The sequence below is a fragment of the Phocoena phocoena genome, chromosome 1 (genome assembly GCF_963924675.1).
Source record: "Phocoena phocoena chromosome 1, mPhoPho1.1, whole genome shotgun sequence".
In the NCBI taxonomy this organism is placed as follows: domain Eukaryota; kingdom Metazoa; phylum Chordata; class Mammalia; order Artiodactyla; family Phocoenidae; genus Phocoena; species Phocoena phocoena.
In genome coordinates this window covers 9035307-9056146 of record NC_089219.1, presented here as the reverse complement: position 1 = coordinate 9056146, position 20840 = coordinate 9035307, and the positions used below count along the sequence as shown (strand labels likewise).

The 20840-nt window shown below is 55.4% G+C and overlaps 1 protein-coding gene and 1 non-coding gene across 2 annotated transcripts; one reads left to right on the top strand and one right to left on the bottom strand.

Annotated features, from left to right (window-relative positions):
• Positions 1 to 8199: 8199 nt before the first annotated feature.
• Positions 8200 to 20840, bottom strand: AGTRAP (angiotensin II receptor associated protein). The gene is made up of 5 exons (XM_065890414.1): positions 20814 to 20840; positions 13187 to 13221; positions 10802 to 10907; positions 9787 to 9961; positions 8200 to 8303 (listed from the first exon to the last, which is right to left on the bottom strand). Exons 1-5 carry the CDS (start codon positions 20838 to 20840, stop codon positions 8200 to 8202), a joined length of 447 nt encoding a protein of 148 aa, XP_065746486.1.
• Positions 17961 to 18033, top strand: TRNAA-UGC (transfer RNA alanine (anticodon UGC)). The gene has a single exon. It is a non-coding gene; the product is annotated as a tRNA-Ala (tRNA).

Sequence of the window (20840 nt, the reverse complement as noted above, 5' to 3'; positions counted from 1 at the left end):
GAAACGCAGGGTCCTGACCACTGGACCGCTGGGGAAGTCCCAGCCCTCAGTTTTCCTGGGGCAGCAAAGGCGGCAGGACAGTGATCGCTCAGCGTCCTCGGAGCCCCTGCCTCCCTGCCTCCAGGCTGCCACCCCTCAGTATCCCTCCCTCCCTCCTGCCTGCCCGCTCTTTCCAGCCTCTTCTGCTGGTTCCTGTTCTCCGCGCTCATCCCTGGGACCCCCACTTCCCTGATGCTCGCACCCCAGGTGACCTCAGCTTCAGATGGTTCTCACGAAGACTCCCATCCCACTCTTCTGGACATCCTGACTCCTCCCTCCCTCCCATCACGTGCAGTCCGTCAGCTAATCCCATCTGTTCCACCTTCCAGACACCCAGAATCTGCCCCAGCTCACCACCTCATCCTTACCTCCCTGGGTCAAGCCACCCCCTCCTCTTGCCTCCTAACTGGTCTCCTCTCTTCTGCCCTGTCCCCACATCTGACAGCCTCCTCCCAACAGAGGGCAGAGTGGCCCTGTGAACACTGAGGTCAGGGTGTGTCCTGACTCACCTCAAACACCCCCAAAGACTCCCCAGCCCACTCAACCCTCAACCAAGGGTTCGAAGCCCTCTCTCAGGGACCTTATTATTATGTACAAAGTGACGTCAGAACACAGCCTCATCTCTTTGGTTATGCTTGTCTATGGCTGCACACATTTACCCTCTGGCCTTTAAGAAAGTTGGCTGACCCCTGCTCCATGCTATCTGCTCCCCACCCCTACCTAACCCACCCTCCCCCATCTACTCCCTCCCCTTTTGCTCTCTCTGCTCTGAACACACTAGCCTCCTCACCGTTCTTCCAAAATGCTGTGCATGTTCCCACCTCAGGGCCTTTGCACTTGCTGTCCCCTCCGCCCAGAACCCTCTCTCCCTCTCTCCCTCATTCCTTCCAATCCTGCTCAGACTTCACAGGGAGCCCTTCCCTGACCACTCTGCCCACACCCACCCTCAGCACTCCCGCCTCTTTTTACCCTGCATGATTTTTCTCCATGACTTATCACCACCTGACAGGCGGCAGAAATTAGTGTTCGCTGTTCTCTCTGCAGTGAACTGTGAGCCACTGTCTCTTTCTTTCCCTGCTGTATTCACAGCACATAGAATAGATAGGATGCGGCACACAGTAGGGGCTTATACACTGTGCTAAAGGAGTGGCTGGGTCGGGCTAAGCATCGTGAAGCCTTTAGGATGTGTCCTGTCATTTAACCTGCACCGCAGCCCTAAGAAGTAGGCTGCTCGTTTTAGAGATGAGCTTAAAGAGACTACCTGCCCAGCCCAAGGCCTTATAGCCGGTTAGCAGTGGCAGAGGGCTACCCCGGGAGCTAACTCCGCTGCGCATGCTCCTAACCAGGACCGCCCCGAACCCCACCTCTTTCCAAAGGAGACTTGAGACGGCTCAATCCGCAGTATCCCTTCCTACCCCTAATTCCCTTCATCCCACGCCTGGGCTCATCGGCCCATCTATCTGCTCTTCAACCCCCACCCCGTCTGCCCCCCGCCACTCCACCCTCATCCTCGTCCAGTTAAGGTGATAAGAGTCTCTCTTCTCTTCCCACCAGGACTCAGTTTTCTGCCCCCCTGGACCTGCCCTCCCGCGCCTCTATCTTCCTCTGGTCCACCTTCACCCAGTCGAATTTGACCCTGGAGGGGATCTCAGGCGGAAGGCTAACGCTCCAGGCAGGTGGAGGCAGGGGAGCGGGGGCGGAGACATTAAAGATCGCGCCTGCCCAGTGCGGGGCTGCCGCATGGAGGGTGCCCCCTGCGCCTCCACGCGAGCTGAGAACTTGGCGGCGGGGGTCTGTGCGCGTGCGCGCTCGGGGATGCGGGTGGCCATGGGGTGGGTGAGGCTCGCGGTCCTCGGGTTCTGGCCGCACGAGGTGTGCCCGGAGGCAAGGCGGGTGGGCCTCGTGCAAACTTCTCCACGTGCAAGACAGAACTCTGCCTGCCTTCGGCTCCCTCCGAAACGGGCTGGACTCTGCCCTACCCACTCCCCTCCGCGCTGTGTCCTTGGTGCAATCATACTTTTCTCCGGGCATTTTCTACCTGCCAAACCTCTTTGCCCATGCTGTTCCCCACCCAGACCTGCTGTGCTCTTTACTTTACATTTTCTCTTTTCTAAACAGGGAGAGCACTGGGCCTGGAGTCAGAAGACCTGTGATCAAGATCAGTTCCCTTGCCCTGTGACCTCAGGCAAGTCCCTAAATTCTCTGAGCCACAGGCTCCTCCTCTGTAAAAGGGGAGTGGTGACACCTACTGTACTATCTCATGGGTTTGATGGGAGAATCAGACGTTTAATAAATAAATGCCAACGAGCCTTTAAACTCTAAAGCAGTTCTTGAAGGAGGGGATGATTATTACTTCCTCTTAAGTCCTCTTTTATGTCTAGTAATACTTTTTGCCTTAGAGTCAAGTGGAGCTGATATTTATTTAGCTATACCAGCTCTATTTCAGTCCTTATTTGCCTGGCTTAACTTTTTCATTGATATACTTTCAGCCTTCCTGTGTCTGTATATTTTAGGTGTGTCTCTTAAAACACAATGTGGCTGGAAGTTTTTCGGGTATTGTTTTTTGCGGTACGCGGGCCTCTCACTGTTGTGGCCTCTCCCGTTGCGGAGCACAGGCTCCGGACGCGCAGGCTCAGCGGCCATAGCTCACGGGCCCAGCCGCTCCGCGGCATGTGGGATCCTCCCGGACCGGAGCACGAACCCATGTCACCTGCATCGGCAGGCGGACTCTCAACCACTGCACCACCAGGGAAGCTCCTAAGATGTCTTTTGAACAAAGTGTTTGAAATAAAACAGACTTTGCAAGTCACTGGGCTGGGGAGCTCTAAGCTCCCTTCAAGTTCAAATCTGTGATTCTGAATTTAGATCTCTGATATGTTTTATAACAATCTGTTGACCTCTGTCTCCTGACAAATTTTTCAATCTTTTGAAAACTCGTAGAATGCATTCAATAAATGTTATAGAATTAATAATAAACAAATAGATAAATGGTCAGACATGCTACCCCCAAATATGGCACCTTGGCATACTGAATACTTTAAGCTGAAGTTTTTAAAAAACTATTAATTAATTAATTAATTTTTGGCTGACGTGGGTCTTCACGGCTGCACATGTGCTTTCTCTAGTTGCGGCGAGCGGGGGCTACTCTTCGTTGCGGTGTGTGGGCTTCTCACTGCGGTGGCTTCTCTTGTTGCGGAGCACGGGCTCTAGAGCGCAGGCTCAGTACTTGTGGCGCACGGGCTTTGCTGCTCCGCGGCATGTGGGATCTTCCCCGACCAGGGCTCGAACCTGTGTCCCCTGCATTGGCAGGTGGATTCTAAACCATTGCGCCACCAGGGAAGTCCCTGAAGGAGTTTTTGAGAAAGCAGCAGAAGCAGGAAGGTCCCTCTGACCTTCCCCCATCGCCCTGCCCTTCTTCCCTGAAACAGGTCATAAAATTCCCATGTGCAAGGAACACCCCCCCGTATCAGGAGAAAAGAAGACATTCTTATCACCAGAGACAGGGAATTTCTGGCCAAAAAATCTGTAAAAACAGACCTTGTTAAACCCTTATCTTCCTAGTTACTTCTTTACCATTTACAGCCCCAAGCCCAAACACCTTTGTCTTGTCAACTCTTCACAAATTTCTTGTTTTTCTTTGTCTAAAAGCTTCCTGCTCTGGTCACTTCTTTGAGTCTCCATTCTTTGTATACATAAAAATTCAAAAACTTTGTATGCTTTTCTCCTGTTAATCTCTGTCAGTTTAGGGACTTCCCTGGCGGTCCAGTGGTTAGGACTCTGCACTTTCACTGCCAAGAGCGTGGGTCAGGGAACTAAGATCCCGAAAGTGTAGCCAAAAAAAAAAACCAAAAAATAAAAAACTGTCCGTTTAATTTTCAGACCCAGCGGGGACCCTAGGAGGGTTGAGAAAAACTTTTTCCTCCCTACATTGGCCATCCCTCCCTCTGAATAATTAACACAGGCAATGAGATGTACCATTTATTTCACCTAACTGAGGCTCAGTGAAGTTAAGAGACCATCCAGTCACTCACACCGCCAGTCAGAGGCTGCATTTAGGATTAAATCCAAGGCTCGCTGGCTCCAGAGCTGGTTTGGAGAGTTGGAATTTCCAGGCTGATTTGGAGACTCTGAGGACGTGCCTGGCGGGCCCCGGCTCTGGTCCAGTTTTGGCCAAGGGGAAAAGACACTGACCTTCCCGGGGCAACTCCTCTGGCTCCTTCATCTGGAAGGCTCAGTTTTGTGAAGACAAGAGATATAAGACTTGCAGACAAGATAAGTGACTTTAGCCCTGGCCAGCAGGAGACCAGAGACAAGAGGAATTTGCTTCCTGTGGTTGACAGTTTCTAGAATGTGAGAAAACCCTATAGACTAAAATATGGGCTCTTTCCAAATCCCTTTAGAAACTGGCCTTTTAAAGAGAACGTGGGGGAGTTCCCTGGCGGTCCCGTGGTTACGACTCGGCACTTTCACTGCTGTGGGCCCTGGATGGATCCCTGGTTGGGGAACTAAGATCCCGCAAGCCACACGGTGTGGTCAAAAAAATAAATAAATAAATAAAAAGAACACGGTAATGAGAATGTCTGGCTGGAAAGCCCTGTTACCTCAAGTGCGGCCCACTGGAGACTTGAGTTCCTGGCCTCGCCCATGCTGAAAACTCAGCCTCTGTGCACCGGGGCCAAGTCGTATCTCGGAGACAGTTTTGGGCGAAGTAGAAAAGAATAGCTTTATTGCTCTGCCAGGCAAACGGGGCCACACGCATCACTGCCCCACACCTGACCTCCCTGTCTCCTCTTGGTGAGTGGCAGCTCCAGCCTCCAGTTGCTTGAGCCCCAAACCTCGCAATCTTGATCTCTTTTTCTCCTACATCCGGTCCATGAGTGAAGCCTGCTGCTCGGCCTTCAAAACAGATCCGAGAGCTGCCACGTTGGGAGAGGTCATCTCCGTCACATGGCCTTTCCACCCTGCTTGGCCTGGGACACTTCCTCACCAAGAGACAACGAGCCCACACAGCCTTGCCGAGCTCGGCGCCTGGTGTGGGAGCATTTTTCCCTGTTTCAGGCCCAGTGTGTGCTCTTTTGTTCTGCTTAAGCCTGTGTGTCATATGGCACCCGGCCAGCCCCACTGCTCTATCTGTCCTCTTCGGGGAGGGGATGGGGTCCTTCCACTGCGCCATGAGAGGGCCGAGCACAAGCAAAATGCCTGTCAGCTGCCGGGAGGGACCCGCTGGTCCCTGGAAGACCGACGCCACTACTGAAGCCGATCTTGCTGTCTCTTCTCAGCGTGAGTCCAGCGCCGTCCATCAGAGCTTGAGTGTCTGATGTTTTCCTTGACGCCTCCAATACCAAGCTGCCGTGGGCAGAAGTGCCTGGAGGACTCCCCTGGATTGATAACCGGTGCCCCGTGCTCTGCCTGACCTGACCACTCGTCACCACCTCCACCTCTCCATCCAACACTGTCCTTTTAGAATGTTAAGTCAGACCACATCCGACTCTGCCCAAAGCCCTCCAGTGGCTCCCATCTCACACTCAACCAAAGTCCTTGAAATGACCTCTGACCCAACTGCCCCTGCTGCCTCCCTGACCTCATTCCTTCTTCCCATCCTCGGCTGCAGCCACTCTGGCCTCCTGACCGTGCCCCCAAACAGACTGGGCAGGCACACGCCCGCTCAGGCCTTCCTCCGAGCTGTGCCCTGCCTAAAACCTCCCAAGCAAAATGGAATCTCCCAGGTACTAGGGGCTTTTTCCCCTCACTGGGGTATCCCCAGCATCTAGAACACGGCCCAGCTCCCATCAGCTCTTGACTGCTTGCTGAACGAATGTCAGACACTCTCCCTTATGAGACCTGCTGTGTGGAAAGGGGCAGCCACCCTAGTGGCCCTCACTGTTCCCATGTGCCTCTGATGGCCTCTCCTTGCAGGATGGCCCTTGGCTTCCTGGGGCCACCTTGCCCGCACGGGCAGGGAGCCAGAGCAGCCTGAAAGTTTAAGTCACTGTCCCCCAACCCTGGAGTAGCTTTGGCAGATGACCAAGAAAGCCCAGCTCCCCTGTTTTGCAACACATCACACGCTTCCTTTCAGGGTCTGCTCCTGGGGAGGTCCACCTCAGACAGGGGCCTTCCTCTGCCCTCTCCCCAAAGATCCGCTCAACTTGGGGGTCTGGGGCTATAAGGAACTGGGGTCTCTGAATACACTCCCCCTCTGTTTGACACAGCCTCTCCTATCTGTACCCCCCCACCCCGCCTCTTCCTTCCTTGAGAAGTCTGACACACTCAGGATCCAGATGCAGGAGTATATACGCTGCAAGCCTCCCACGTGCCAGGAACTGGTACAAGCAAGAGAACTGGAACTTGAGTGTTAGCCTCCTCTCCCCCACCCAAGGCCACAACCATGCACTTGACACGGGCTCTTCTACCTGATGCTTTTACATCTCACCACATGTACGCCACAAGCAATACAGGGTATTGCTGGGAGGTTTTAAAATTCACACTAACGCTCTCATGTCACGTGTGCCATTCTGCAACCAACGTTCGGGGGGAACCAACACTGATAGAAATAGGCCTGGTTTATTCATTTGAACTGCTGAACTGCATTCCTTAGAATGAACGGACCACGGCTTATCTGTCCGCCCCCGTCTGACTATGAGGCTGTTCCCGGTTTTCCACAGCTTCAGCCACCCAGCATCCCTTGGCCCCAGAGCACAAGCCCCTTCCCCGGAGGCCCATGTTCCTTCTTCCAGGGCTCTCGCCACCTGACAGAGGACTCCTAATGCCTGTTCCCCCGCAAGAGCAGGACCTGAGTTCACCCCTGTAGCTCCAGCATGTGGCAGGCACTCAGCTTCTTTGGATGGACGGATACAGAACAATGGGGGGAGGGGACCGTGCACCAGGCCTTGACCTCTTTGTGCCGGGGACGAGCCAGGATGGCCTGAAAGAGCCCAGGTACCTGGGGTCCAGTGGTCAGTGCCATCCCAGTGGGAGTGGGGTAGGGCCCTGGCCATGGGATCCTTGGAGCTTCTGGACAGGTGTCCCCGTCTGCTCTGAGGCCAAGACACAGGGTCTGCCAGGAGCAGACCGCCCCTGGCCCACTGACCCAACATCATCACGGGCTCAAGGAGCAGCCCCGCCGACAACCTCGCCGTCACGCAGGGAGCCCTCCCGAGGGCCAGGCACCGTACATCTCAGCTGCATCGTCACTGTCTGGGCAGGCATTAGCCCTCCTCCAGCAGACACGGGCGTCTGAGGGGCACACAGTCAGGGGCAGGGCAGGATTCAAACCAATACCTGAGCCATCCGAGTTCAGAGAAATGGACACCGATTTGCCGCAATGGACAGTGCCCTCCTCTGCTGGGGCCTCGGCTGGGCCGGAGCTGAGCACAGAGCAGGCCCAGCTGGTCGTGAGCCCCTGCTTCCTCCTGCCACAAGAGAATGGGCACCTAAGGCCTGGTGCCCTGGGGATTCGCCGGAATCTTCCCAGGAATGGCAAGTCCAGGCTCCAGCCCTGACGGGAGATTAAACGTGGCTCAAAACACACTCAGCTAGAGGATCCCCTGAGCTTTAATGCCACGGCTCTGAGAAGGGCAGCTGGAGGCTGTGGCGGACCTCTGACGCTGCAGACACCATCAGCCTCCAGTGATGGGGTCCTGGGCCCCAAGTGACTAGGCAGTGAGAAGCCGTGGGTCCTCACCCCTGCACTCCTGGGGCTTAGTGTGACCAGAAGCTCTCAGAGCTCCTGCGGGAGGGCTTGGCCAACTTCGGGAGAGGCGCGGGGCAGGGGCATCACTGGCTCTTAGAGGCCTGACCCCGCCAGGCTCAGGCACGGCTCGACCCAGGGCCTGCACGGAGCAGCTAAGGGTGGGAGTGACAAAAGCGACCACAGTTCCCAGCCTGGCGCCAGCGGGATGCCTGGGAGGGAGGAGAGGCCTCGAGGAGTTTGGGACAGGTGTGCCCAGGGGCTCCTGGCCTCTCAGGGCACTTGATTCAGACAACCCCTGAGATGGGGAACCGGAAGGCACATCCCACATTAGTTCTGAGAAAGGTGGGGGGACGGGAGCGCCCCGAGGATGACATCCAAGGCACCAAGGAGGTGATGCAGCCTCCTCCCACCCCTCCCCACAGTTTGTCAAACTGGCCCCCAGGCTGGGGCCAGGTGCAGCAGGGCTGGCTTCAGTATCCTTGCGGGACGTGAGCCCTGCTCTCCAGGTCGGCAGGGGCTTCTGGAGAGTCAATCGTCTGGTAGGCACTGTGATCCTGTGAAGGTCCAAGGAAAGCTAGGGGGCGGGGGAGATGGGGGGAAAGAAAAAATGAAGGGTGAGGACTTAGGACATTCCACAAGGCCAAACCAACATCCCCCTACCCCTCGACCAGAAAGGCCAGAGCTGGGCATCCCAACGGCCCCAGGCATCAAGCCTTTAGCATATATTATTTATTCAATCCTCCTGTAACCCTATAGAGCAGGTTTTTTATTGTCCCCACTTTACAGATGAGGAAACTGAGGGTCACAGAGATAAACTGACTCGCCTGAGATTATAAAGCTTGAAGCAGAGGACACCAGGGTTCAGACCTAAGCAGCGCGACCCCAGAGACGGGGCTCGTAGCCGTTATGCCTCAGTGGTTCTCTGAGCAGCACATGCTCAGGAATCTGGCCAAAGGACGCCCAGCCCTGGGCCCACGGGCTCCTTTCCGGCTCCTCTCCCGGACAGAGCGGATACAGCGTGACTGTTTCCAGAAGGCCCCAGAGCTGGCACAGTTGCAGAGCCCAGAGGGTGCAAGGCAGGCAGTAGGGCTCTCAGTGCCACACCCCTCACTCCCATCTGCACTCTGCACATCTGTCCTGTGCTCCTGAACGGGCCCCAAGGGCCCTGGGCCTCAGTTTCTTCATCTGTCTAATGGAGGAATGTCACTGGCTCCTCCCCGCCCCCGGGCAGGCCTGGGCAGTGCTGAGGTTGCCCAGGGTGGGCGGCCCCGGGCCATTCCTGCCCTTAGCCCAGCAGCTCTCCCAGCAGGTCACGGGCCACTCTGGGCCTCTCTTCTCAGGTGGAAGACCACACCTCTCTCCACCTCTCTCAGAGAGAGAGAAAGGAGGTGAGAATGTGCATCAGAGAGGGCAGGGGAAGGGCCACCATGAGAAGGGGTACAACTCAGAGAGGCCGTGGGAGCGGGCAGCGGGTCTGGGCTAAGGGAAAGCGCCTGCAGTTCAGGGCTGGCTTTGGCCGGGGCCCCCACGGCCTAGGCCTCAGCACCACCCCTCCCTTGGCCACCCAGACCCCGTATGCGGCAGGAGACGGGGGTTCCAGCAATGGGGCTGGAGGGAGCTGAGAGGGGAAGCTGGCCCTGCAGGTGCCTACAAGCCTCGGGCCACAGACTGCCCAGAACTGCCTGGGGCACTGGATCACGCCCAAAGCTGCACCCACGTCTGAGCTGACAGGGGAACCTGGCACTGTAGCCTGGTGCCAGGGAAAGGTCATAACAGGTGGGGGCGGCCAGGGGGACCCCTGGGCTCCTGCAGCAGAGACCAGAAACTTGCACACGGTCCAGCCTGGCTCCCAGAGCCCACGCCAAGCCCCGCCCTGCACCTCGAGCCCTTCTCTCAGGGGGCAAGCTTGGCTCCCTGGGGCCGGGGCTGGGGGGCGGGCAAGGTGGAGACCAGGGAGAGGTGGGGAGATGGCAGCATGCCAGCACCTGGGCCAGCGAGAGGGGAGTCGGGGAGCTGGCGGGAGGCGCTGGCCTCACCAGCGTGGAGGAGGTGCTCACCCCCGCGCTCCCGGTGCATTTGGTAGATGAAGCAGCAGGAGACCGGCTTGAGGAGCGTGCTGACGATGGCCATGCCGGCGCTGAAGCGCTCTGTGTCCGAGAGGCTGGCCCTTGGGTAGAAGATGCTGATGTGGACGATGTCCAGGAAGATGGTGACCACCAAGCCACCCAGAAACTGCAAGACAGGCCGGGCGCAGGGCCCAGGGGCGACCACGTGTCATCCGGGTCTACGAGCCCGCTGCCCCCCGTCCCACCCCCTCACTCTCCCACCATATACACCAGGCCGGAAGCTCCACTTGTGCCCTGCTGTGTCCTTGGGGTTTGCTGGACAACAGTTCAAGCCAGCAGGCAGGACACTGTGGATGAGATGCCCGACTGGGGGCTGTGAGGCCGCGAGCAGTGGTGTGGGGCCAGAGCACCTTCCCCCACCTCCTCTCATCCTGAGGCCGCGACGAGGTACAAGACTTGAGTCCAGAGCCTCTGAGATGGAAGGTCCCTCAGAATTCACTTGCTCCATCTTCACCACCAGAGAAATCCCTTCTCAGCCATCCCGAGAGGCCGGTGCGGGTGCTCACGGCCATCTGGGTCTGAGCGGGTGTCGGGAAGCTCCCCCGTGGGACAGTTCAGCCAGACGGTGTCCACTCTGACCTCACAAGGTGGTGGAGTTCCCTCTTCACAGGCCTCCCGGCCACATCCCTCCCTATTAGGAGGGCCCTAGAGGCGGGTTACTGGCATGTGCTCCACTGCCCTCGGGGAAGGGCCAGTCTGGGACACCGGTGGGAGCCCACGCCATGCCCCTCTTGGGGAAAAAATGAGCAGACTCCGGGCTCTCTGAGCCAGGCAGGCAGGGAAGCAGGCCAGACTAGTGAAGGTGCACATGGGCTGGTAGCCTGGGTGGGCTTACTTAGCAGAAAGTGGAAATGGGGAAAAAAGAAGGGAGAGGAGATTGGACGAGTGAAGGGGAAGACGGAGCCGGGCCCACGATCACCCTCAAGCCAGTTCTCCCCCGGCTCACCATACTTATGGCGTCGATGGAGTCCCGCTGCGCGACAGCCCACACGCCCAAAGCCAGGATGGTGAAGTTGGACCACGCGTAGGCGCCCGGGAACACGATGCAGCCCCTGCGGGAGAAGGAGGCATCTGAGTCAAGTCAGGAGGCGGCCGCCGCACAGGTGCCCACCCCTCCCACAGGTCACCTCCTAAGGCTCTCAGGTCTCAGGGCCCCTACGAGCAGAGGCCACAGTCCATGGCCTTGTTCCTTCCCCCCACGCCCCCGTGCTCCAGAAATGTCAGCACATCCCACCGCTCTGCCTCCCAAACGGAATCTGGCCACGTCCCTCCAGGTCCAAACCACCATCCTCTCCTACTAGCCTCTCCCCACTGGTCTCCGTACTTCCACTCCTGCCCCCTCCTGGCCATTCATAAACAGCAACCAGTTAGGTAAATCAGGGGACGTCACTCCGCTAAAAGTTCTCCAACAGTTCTCTTGGAATAAGGTTCAGATTCTTGACCATGGCCTATGGGGCCCTGTGGGATCTGGTGACACAGCCCAGCCTATACCTCCCATTCATTGCCTTGCCGTCCCCTCTACCCTGAACACTTGGTCCCTTTTTGTCATTTTAGCCTCACCTCAACTGTTAACTCCAAGACTCCTTCTCTGACTGCCCCATTTCAAGTACCACCTCACCGCTTCCTAACACAATGCCCACCCTCTTTTATTTTGTAGGGTATTGCTACTAACTGAATTGTTTACTTGTTTGTCAACTCAAAGAAAATAATAGTTAACCCAGAGCCCTTACTAGTACCTGGCACAGTTATAAGTGCTTTAAATTCGCTCATTTATGTGCATTTGTCTTAACAACCCCAGTAAGGAGGCACTATTGCTATCCTCATTTTACAGATGAGGAGACAGAGGCACAGAGAGGTCAAGTAACTTGCTGAAGGTCACACAGCTGCTAAGTGGCAGAGCTGGGATTTAAACCCAGGCAGTCTGGCTCAAGAGGCTGCGCTCTTATCCACCGTATTCGCTCAGCTTGGATGGCCCCAGCACGCAGTGGGGTGCCTCACAAATTTGAATGGCATTCCCTGAAGTGTACCATACGGAAAACATGTGCAAAGCACTTAAGTGTAGGGCACAACGAGGCTTACTCAGAATAAGTAATCTCATGTTTTGGTTCTGAGAAAGCAGGCCTCACCAGCTCAAAATCTTGGGGAGCGTGACTGAGAAATCTGGATTTTGACTCTGCTCCTCGAGGTCATTAACCATGATTATCACTGTTCCCATTATTCACACCCGTTAACGTGTGCACTGCACTTCCACAACTGCAAAACGCACACGTGAGCTCAATGGTCTCCAGTCTTGGTTTGGCAGAGAAATCTCCCCAGAAACTCAACAGCTAAAGCAGACGGTAATGATGAAGATCCATCCTGAGGTCCTCAGGCCTCCCTTGTGCAGGCCTGGGCAGTGTCCAGTGAGCAGAGCATTGCCATGCTTCTCTCTCACAGCTCCTGAGTGGCGTGCTTCCTTGTACCCATTTTACAGATGGAAACCAAGGTCCCAAGAAGTGGAGTCACTTGGTCAAGGTGACCTGGCTGGAATATAGCAGAGCCAGGACCTGAACAGGGTCAGTCTGAATCCTGAGTCTGCCGTCTCTGGGCAGGGGGTGTGAAGTGAGAGTGAGGGTCCACCTCTAAGCAAGTGACCTCACCCCTGTGTCGGGCGTCTACTTGCTGAGCCGCTGAGCTAACCCCCAGAAGGCGCCCAGCCTGGCAGCTGGCCTCTGGACACCCTCAATGAAGGTTAGCAGTTTTACAGTTTCAGAAGTTACACTTTCACCTTCCGATGACCTTACAGGACAAGTGGGAGGGTCAGTAATGCTCTCACTTTATAGGTGAGAAAATGACTTAGGGGGTTTAAGTGACTCACCCAAGGTCACAGACACACAGAGCTCTACCTGACATCCACCCCAGCACTGTATAAGAGACCGGCCACCAGGCTTCAGCACCTCAGACCCCCCAGATGTGAAGGCCTCGGGGAAGAACTAGAGGGATGACAAGCCCAAAGGGCTCGGGCAGTGTCTGGAGGAAGGTTGAGCGGTTGGTACTGCCCTGGGCTGTTGCCTCCCTGAGGATGAGGGCTCGAAGCTCCTAGGGCAGTGATGGCAAAGGCCTCTGGGTACTGCCTGCCCCTCTGACATCCTTGGAACATGGGGAGCTTGCTGGTGATGTTCTTGACAAAGGTGCTATTTAGTCTTGGGACGGGCTGGGAGACGTGGACAAGGCCCGTGAGACACATGGATGCAGAGCCAGGACACACATGGACAAGACCCCAAGGAGACACGTGGACCCAGATCCTGGGAGACAGGTGGACATAGAACAGGACACTCAGAGAGTCACTCACCAGATCGCCAGCAGCCAGTGAACCAGGAGGATCGCCTGTGACACACACAAAAGAGGGAGTGGGTGGGGAGGAGATCTGTGAATGTGACCACCATGGTGGCAGGGGGGTGGGCAAGAAAGCTTATGGAGCCAAAAAAAAAGAAAGCTTATGGAGCCAGAAAACACCGGAAGCCCCCACCTAGCACCTAAGAGGGCTTCAGCAATGTCTGTTGAAATGAAACACCACCAACAGTGACAGAAGAGAAGGTAGAGAAGGAGGAAGAGCACAGGCCAGGCGACGCTGCCACGTCGCCCTCCCCACTCCCTCGGGGCAGCTGACACCTACAGCCCTTCCTGCTTCCAAAGGCGGGAGGCTCCTTTGGGGAACCTGGGAATCTGCTCTGGAATCAGAGAAGCCTCAGTGGGAAACTGGGGTGGGGGGGAGCTCAAATGAGGCTGATTTCTTAGGACACTGGAGCTGGGGTGCCGTGTGGGGACGGGGAGATGCCGGGTGCGTCCAGGAAATGGGAGAGCAGCCCGGTGGCAGAAGACCAGAGGGGAGAGGTGGGCCTTGAGGGCCTCGGCAAGGAGCATGGATTTCAGCCCAAGTGCACTGAGGGCTTTTCTGCAGGAAGGTAACACGCTATGATTTGTTAAGAAAAGAAATCCCCCTGGCTTTTTTCTAGAGTTCTGCGCTATCTCACCCTTTTTGTTGCCCCATATGTCCTTCAAAGACAGCCCTCTTTACTGGCGCTGGTCTCTATTCCTGGTAATCCAAAGGGCCCTGATTGCAAAGCAAGTAAAGAAGTAAGGAACAGATGCTACAGGGAGGACAGGGCAGCTGCCAGCTAGAGCTTCCAAAGAAGCAGGAAACTCGGAGCTGGTGCTAAAGGGGACGCAGGGACCAGCCAGGCAAAGGAGAGGGAGAGCGGGGTGTCCCAAAGTGGACACCCGGAAGCACAGGCAGGGACGCAGGACCCAGAGCCCCGAGGAGGGGGGGGGGCGCTGAGGCTGCGGGAGGCCAAGAGCCCCAAGTCAGGAGCTTCAGTGGGGCCTGGTGGTCGGTGGGGGCCCTTGAGGGGGTTTGCTCCCGGCACTGAGCAGTCAAGTTGGGAAGGGGAAGCCAAGAGCCTGGGGCGGGGACGGCATGCTGGGCCCAGAGAGCAAGGGCGCACGGCCAGGATTGCAGTGGTTTCTGGTCTGGTGCAAGGGGCTAAGGAGAGGGAGCCACCTGCAACAAGGAGCTCTGGCTGCGTTTCTAGAAGGGTTACTATTTATGGCACACCTGCGATGTGCCAGGCCCTGGGCCCAGCGCCCCACGTGACCTTCTCTGGGCCTCACCACAGCCTCTGGAGCAGATACTAGAATCATTCCCATTTTACAGTCAAGAAAACCAGGCTCAGAGGTAAATTCAGTTGATCGTGATTCCACTGATGGCAAAACTCAAATGCAACTGTAAGTATGACTCCAGAACCAGGGCTCCTCGCCTTCAGGCCGGATGCACGGCCTTCAGCGGAGAGGAGCAATTTGGGCTTGAGACAGACGCAGACGTTTTCCACGTGGGGGGCAGGTGACATCCGGGGCAGACGCCCGGGATACCCCACCTTCACCCCCAGTGCTCAGTGAAGTGAACAAAGCCCAGAGTATGGTCCACAGCGCCCAAAGTATCCCTCTTCCGGCTACAGAGGACTAGATCGATTCTGTAAGGACCAATGCACCTGACCTTACACAGGTCTTGAGACTCCGAAGAAGTTGAGTCCACATGACAGAAGGCTAGCTAGCTCTGGAAGGAATCTTTGCCATCACCTTCCCTCGTTTATTACCGAGTGCCTCCCACGCGTCAGGCAGCATTCTGAGATTTTTGTGCATAGGAACGCATTTCATCCTTACAATCCTCTGAGGTACAATTTTCCCCATTTTACAGTTGAGAAAACTGAGGCTCAGAGGTAAGTAACTTGCCCCAGGTCGCACAGCAGAGCCACGTTTCAAACCTGACTTAGCCAGGTGTTGTCCGACCCAGGGCCTGGGCAGATGTGCCCTCCCGTTACAAAGATGGGGAAACTGAGGCAGAGGAGGCCTAATCTTCTGAGGGTTTCTTTTCCCAGGGGCTGAAGAGGAGGGATCACACAGCGCTAAGTTTCTGAAACATGTACAGTTTAAGCCGGCATCGCTGGCACCTGCTTGGCCTCCACCCTGGGGATTCAAAGGCGAGCTAGGCAGATGTGACACTGGGCTGCCCTCCCAGACCTGACACCTAGGGTGGGCGGTAAACTGTGAACCAGGCCATCACCTGAGGAGTGTGGATTTCCAATGAGACAGCCTGCTGCGAAGGAGGTTACAGCGAAGGAAAAGGAACCTCATTCCGTATCAAGGGTGGCTTAGGAGGCTTCTCTGAGGGACGAAGGGGGTGAGCAGGGGTTAACCAGGGGCAGAGGGGAAAGAAGAGCATTTCAAGCAGAAGGGCCAGCACCTGCAAAGGCTCTGTGGCAGAAGGGAGCATGGAACATTCTGGAAACGGAAAAGAAGCCAGTGTGGCTGGAGTGGAAGAGGAGAGTGGAGAGGAGGGACAGGAAGCTGGGGGTGGGGCAGGGCTGGGCCTGGAGGGTGTGGGGCGAAATTCTGATCTTTATCTTATCTTTATCTGTCCCCCTCTGTCTAACAGGAAACCCTGCCCACAAAGGGGAAGGGACCTGTCAGAGGCCATGACACGTGGCCAGCCACGGTGGTCCTGGTGTCGGGTTTTTAACTAAGACAAGACACCAAGGAAGGAGCCACAGGGGAGGCAGCTCACGTCGCCACTCCGGAAAATCAACACCAAATCCATCCCTCCCTTGACTTCTATTTCAGAAACAGTCTTCATTTCCAAGTGCTCTGGTTCCCACCTCTAGACTGTGCACACTGCGGGTCTTTAATAAAGGGGTGCTCTTGGCCTGCAGAGCCCAGCTTTATCGTGGTAAGAGGAAAGTTTGAGACCCAGGGAGGCCTGTGGGGAAACCATTCTGTTTAACCTGCGGGATAAAGTTTTTCCTGGAGCCAGAAAAGCTTGTAATGTGGAGTGAGCACCTGCTAAGGTCCAAAACTAGGCCCTCTCTTTTGGGCAGAACAGAGTATAATCTGGAAATCCTGCAGACCTTTAGCAGACACACATCCCCTCGGTGTGACATCACTTTTGTTTTCTAAATATTTAGGAAACATAGCATTAGTGGATCACTTCTCTTCAGCCCTGGGAAAAGAAACCCACAAAGACTAAGCCTCCTCTGCCTCAGTTTCCCCACCTTTGTAATGGGAGGGCACACCCACCCAGGCCCAGAGGGGTCTAATGTGCAGGAAAACTCCAACAAGAAACCCAGCCAAGATTCTAAAAAATAGTGGCTATATGTATATGTATAACTGATTCACTTTGCTGTACACCTGAAACTAACACAACACTGTAAATCAACTATATGCCAATAAAAATAAAGAAAAGAAAAAGAAACCCAGCCAAACTGGCTCTGCCCTTCCTGACAGCCCTCATCTCAGCACAGAAGAACTGTCTGCTGGCACTGGGGGAGGTTTCTGGTAACCAAGGGGATACTGGGGATTCCCAGGTACTGCCATAGAGAACGAGGGAGGGAGGGGCCTGAGAATGTGCCTGGGCAGCCTGACCGTTCTGACTGGGCAAGAGGAAACAGGCTTGAGCTCCTGGACTCTTCCTATAGACTCGGCCCAGGGGGGCTGCCCCGCCCTTTCCACCGCAGAGACAGGCATCTGACGGTCACTGGATGCACCTACTTACTAACCGTAAGTACTGCATGGAACAGGCATCCAGAAACAGCGTCAACCACATCAACCCCTGCTACTGCGGAGGATCTGCCTGTCACGTGTCTACACTACCCTGAACACTCGGCCCATGTCTTCCTTACAACCGTCTGGCGTAGAGTTTTAATCCTGTTTTATTTATGAAGAAACTGAAGCTGTGAGAGATTAAGTAAATTGGCCCAAACGGTAATGCTTATAAACAAGAGAGCCCAGATGCAAATCTCAGGTCTATCTGGTCTGAGTTTTCCTGCTAATAAAAATGTGATGAAGGGGCTTCCTTGGTGGCACAGTGGTTGAGAGTCCGCCTGCCGATGCAGGGGACACGGGTTCGTGCCCCGGTTCGGGAAGATCCCACATGCCGTGGAGCGACTGGGCCCGTGAGCCATGGCCGCTGAGCCTGCGCGTCTGGAGCCTGTGCTCCGCAACAGGAGAGGCCACAACAGTGAGAGGCCTGCGTACCACAAAAAAAAAAAAAAAAAAAGTGATGCTACACCACCTCCTGGACCACTAGATCCTCCCCTTATCACCCTAGAAGGTAGGGTCTAATTTTATGCTCTTTTTATGGTGAGGAAACTGATAGAGAGGTTTAGAAATCTGCTCCAGGTCACGCAGCTAGTAAGCAACAGAGTCTGGCTTTGGACAGAAATCTCTCTGGCCCCAAAGCCTGTGCTCTATCCACTGTGCTGGAAGAGCAAGGGAAGGGTGGATGGAAATGAGGAGGTTTGACCTTGAGAAGAGAAGGCTAAGGGGGAAACCGCAGGGTCCTGTGGACCAGGACTTAGACCCTTCGTTTGCCACTAGAGGGCCCACGGGAGTGGGGGTGGGACTTCCCAGGCGGGTGGTAGACAGACCTGAGGTCATCATACAGTTTTGTATTTTTTCAGCTTGCAGGATTGAACCTGTGCCCTCGGCAGTGAAAGCACTGGGTCCTAACCACTGGACCGCCAGGGAATTCCCAGGAAAAACATATTCTCTATATTAATCTGTATGGAGGGAATTCCCTGGCGGTCCAGTGGTTAGGACTCTGCACTTGCACTGCCGAGGGCGCGGGTTCAATCCCTGGTCAGGGAACTAAGATCCCACAAACCGCACGGCACGACCAAAATAAACCATAAACAAACAAAAACAAAAACATCCAGAATATATTTTCCTGGTCCTGTGCAAACACTCGGTGGCCTGTTGCATGAGGCAGCAAGATCCCCGAGGACCCCCGAGGGCTGAGGCTAGGGGACAGCACTCAGGGCTGCTGGAGAGCAGAGGCAGAGGTGGGCAGTGGTTAATGGTGTGGGCATTGCAGCCAAGTATGTGGATTGGACCCCAGCTCTGTGACTTAGAGCTGTGTGACCTTGGGCCGGTCACCTGAGCTCTCAGAACTGCTGCTTGCTCTTCTATACACTGGGACTATAATGTTTCACAGGGGTGTCGTGTGGCTACAGAGAGGTGGAGGGATGTGCAAAACATTCAATGCAATGCCTGCCAGGTAGTCAGCCCCCCAGACGTGGCCATCCTCATTACTACTATACAGTCAGCTTCCAGAGTTCTTAACCCTCACGCTACACTACCCCCTGCACCCTCCTCCAAAGGGCCTTTCTCCCAAGACCTCACGAACCCAAGCCTAGTGCCTTCGAGACTTGTCACAGTGACATTCCTCCAGCTCAGGACTTGCCTCACGGGTGGGGCTGGGCTAGCGACTGCCCAGAGGGCCTGGGGCACTTGCTTCTGCTCACCTGGCACCACTGCCCACTCCAGCTGGGCTGGGCACAAGCAGGCATTGAGCCAATGCCCAAGGAATGTGTGAAATGAGGGTGTAGTGCAGGGCCACAGGGGTGCATTGCCCCAGCTCCCAAGGGGCTCTGGTCTCAGAACACCCCACTCAGACGGCGGTGAACAAGCATCAGCGGCTCTCTCCACAGGGTGGCCAGGTTTAACAGCAAACACACAGAGCACCCAGTTATAATGAATAATTTGCTAGAATGTCCCAAACATTGCCTGGGATATACTTATACTAAAAAATTATTTATTGTTGATATGAAATTCAAATTCAACTGGATGTCCTGTATGTTACCTAGCAACCCTAGCTGCTCAGGCCCTCCCAGCACTTAGTTGTCTCTGATTGGTATCAGTTAAGACCCTCTGAGATATGATGTTTTCTTTCCCAAGTCAAGGGAAGGACCAGACATTTCATTCCGGGCACCCAAAGCCAGCACAGCTCACACCTGGGGTCGTGTGTGGCCTGTCCCACCCATGAAGTTGCTCCAAAAAGAGCCCCAAACAGACTAAGCCCTCCCCGTGGACAGAAAATGTCAAGGCAGAAGTCAGTCCTAACTAATTGGTGGCCAGGAAAGGACACAGCTTTGAAGTCTGACCCTGATGGATTTGAACCCTGACTCTGCCACTAAATCTCTGTGGGACCTTGGCAAGTTACTTACCTGGTCTGAGCTGAAGTTTGCTCATCTGTCAAAATCTCAGAAGGTTGATGTGATTAAATAAATAACCTGGCACACCACAGATGCCCTCCGAATGCGGGCTCCCTCCCCTCTCAATTCCTGTGGCTCTGTCCCTCATTTCATTCCCTCTTAGCAATTATTTTAGGCAAATCTCTAATTAGAGAAAAGGCGGTCAACATTAGCCCCACACAGGCTGGAACAGAGTATGGACACCAACAAACCTTACTTGCCCTCATGTAAATTTCTTCCCAGCTAAACCTTCAATCCAAGTCCATTCCCTTGTTCCAGCCATCTCTCCCCCTAGCCGTTGACTGAAAGCTTCGGGGAGGTTTACTGAAGCAAGTATTAAGGAAAGTATCAAGGGACGTCTTCCCATATGAAGTCACAGCACAGACGGTGTCTAATAATCCAAATATGGATAATGTATTGTTCTGTAGTCATCCATCTCTTAGATTCCTTCAGTACCAGACACCACGGGTGCTAAATTCTTTGTCATGCGTGAGTAAAAGGGCATTCCTGGTAACTACAGTCTCGAAGGAAACTGCACTGAGACCCAAAATGGCAGGTTTGGTCCAAGGTTCATACGTTCCTGACCAAAGTTAAAGGCTTCAGCCTCTCAGTGGCAAACAGAGCCAAGAAGCACTGGGCTGGTGGGGCGGGGAGGAAAAAAAAGAACAGCCGCTGGCATCCTGACAGCTGAGGACACGGCTCAGGAAATGAAGACACCCCAGGAAGCTCCAGTGTTTCCCTAAATGCGCAAAGTTGGCATTCTCTGCTTTTAAGTAACTTCTATTGGTGTCTGTGCTGCTTACGAAATAAAGACGTTGAATTTATAAACTGAAAAACCACTCGTCCGGGATCACAGCTTCGTCTGCCAACAAAGGAGGCTACCAGGTTGGCGTCGGGGGTGCAGGTGAAAGGTTTAGCCCCTCTCTCGGCGGAGGGGAGGTGGGCCGCCTCTAAGTCCCCCTCGGGCTCTCGGTGGGCCCCTCCCCCCCCCCCCCCCCCCCCCGCGCCTTCCTCTTTCCCCAGGGGAATTCTGGGCGCGCAGGCCAAAGCGAGCCTCAGGGGCCCGGCGCTCCCAGCTGAGCCGGTCTGACTCCGGGAAGAGTGGGCCTCTTCCCTCCCTTCCCTCCTCCAGTTTCCTCTCGGTCTTTTCTGCTGGGCTTCTGTATCCCTCTCCTTGCTACGGTCTATCCACCCACCTCCTTCTCACCTGGACTCTGTACGTTCTCTTTCTCCCTACCACCCCTCTTTCCCCAAACGCTCGGTCCTCTCACCTCTAAATTCCTACTTTAAAAGCGCAAACGCCCAACACGCTCGGGGAGACCCGCCCCGCGCCAGCCCGCCAGCCCGCCAGCCCCAGCGGCTGGGCCACCCCCGCCCCGCCCCGCCTATTGCCACCTTCAGGTTCACGGCGGGCAGCTCCAT

Excerpts from the sequence above, each read along its gene's own strand:
- AGTRAP (XM_065890414.1), bottom strand. The coding sequence starts at position 20,840 with ATGGAGCTGCCCGCCGTGAACCTGAAG. Across the intron at positions 10,908-13,186 it reads CACTGGCTGCTGGCGATCTG|GGGCTGCATCGTGTTCCCGG; the intron begins GTGAGTGACTCT and ends CTTCTCCCGCAG. Across the intron at positions 9,962-10,801 it reads CCATCGACGCCATAAGTATG|TTTCTGGGTGGCTTGGTGGT; the intron begins GTGAGCCGGGGG and ends CCTGTCTTGCAG.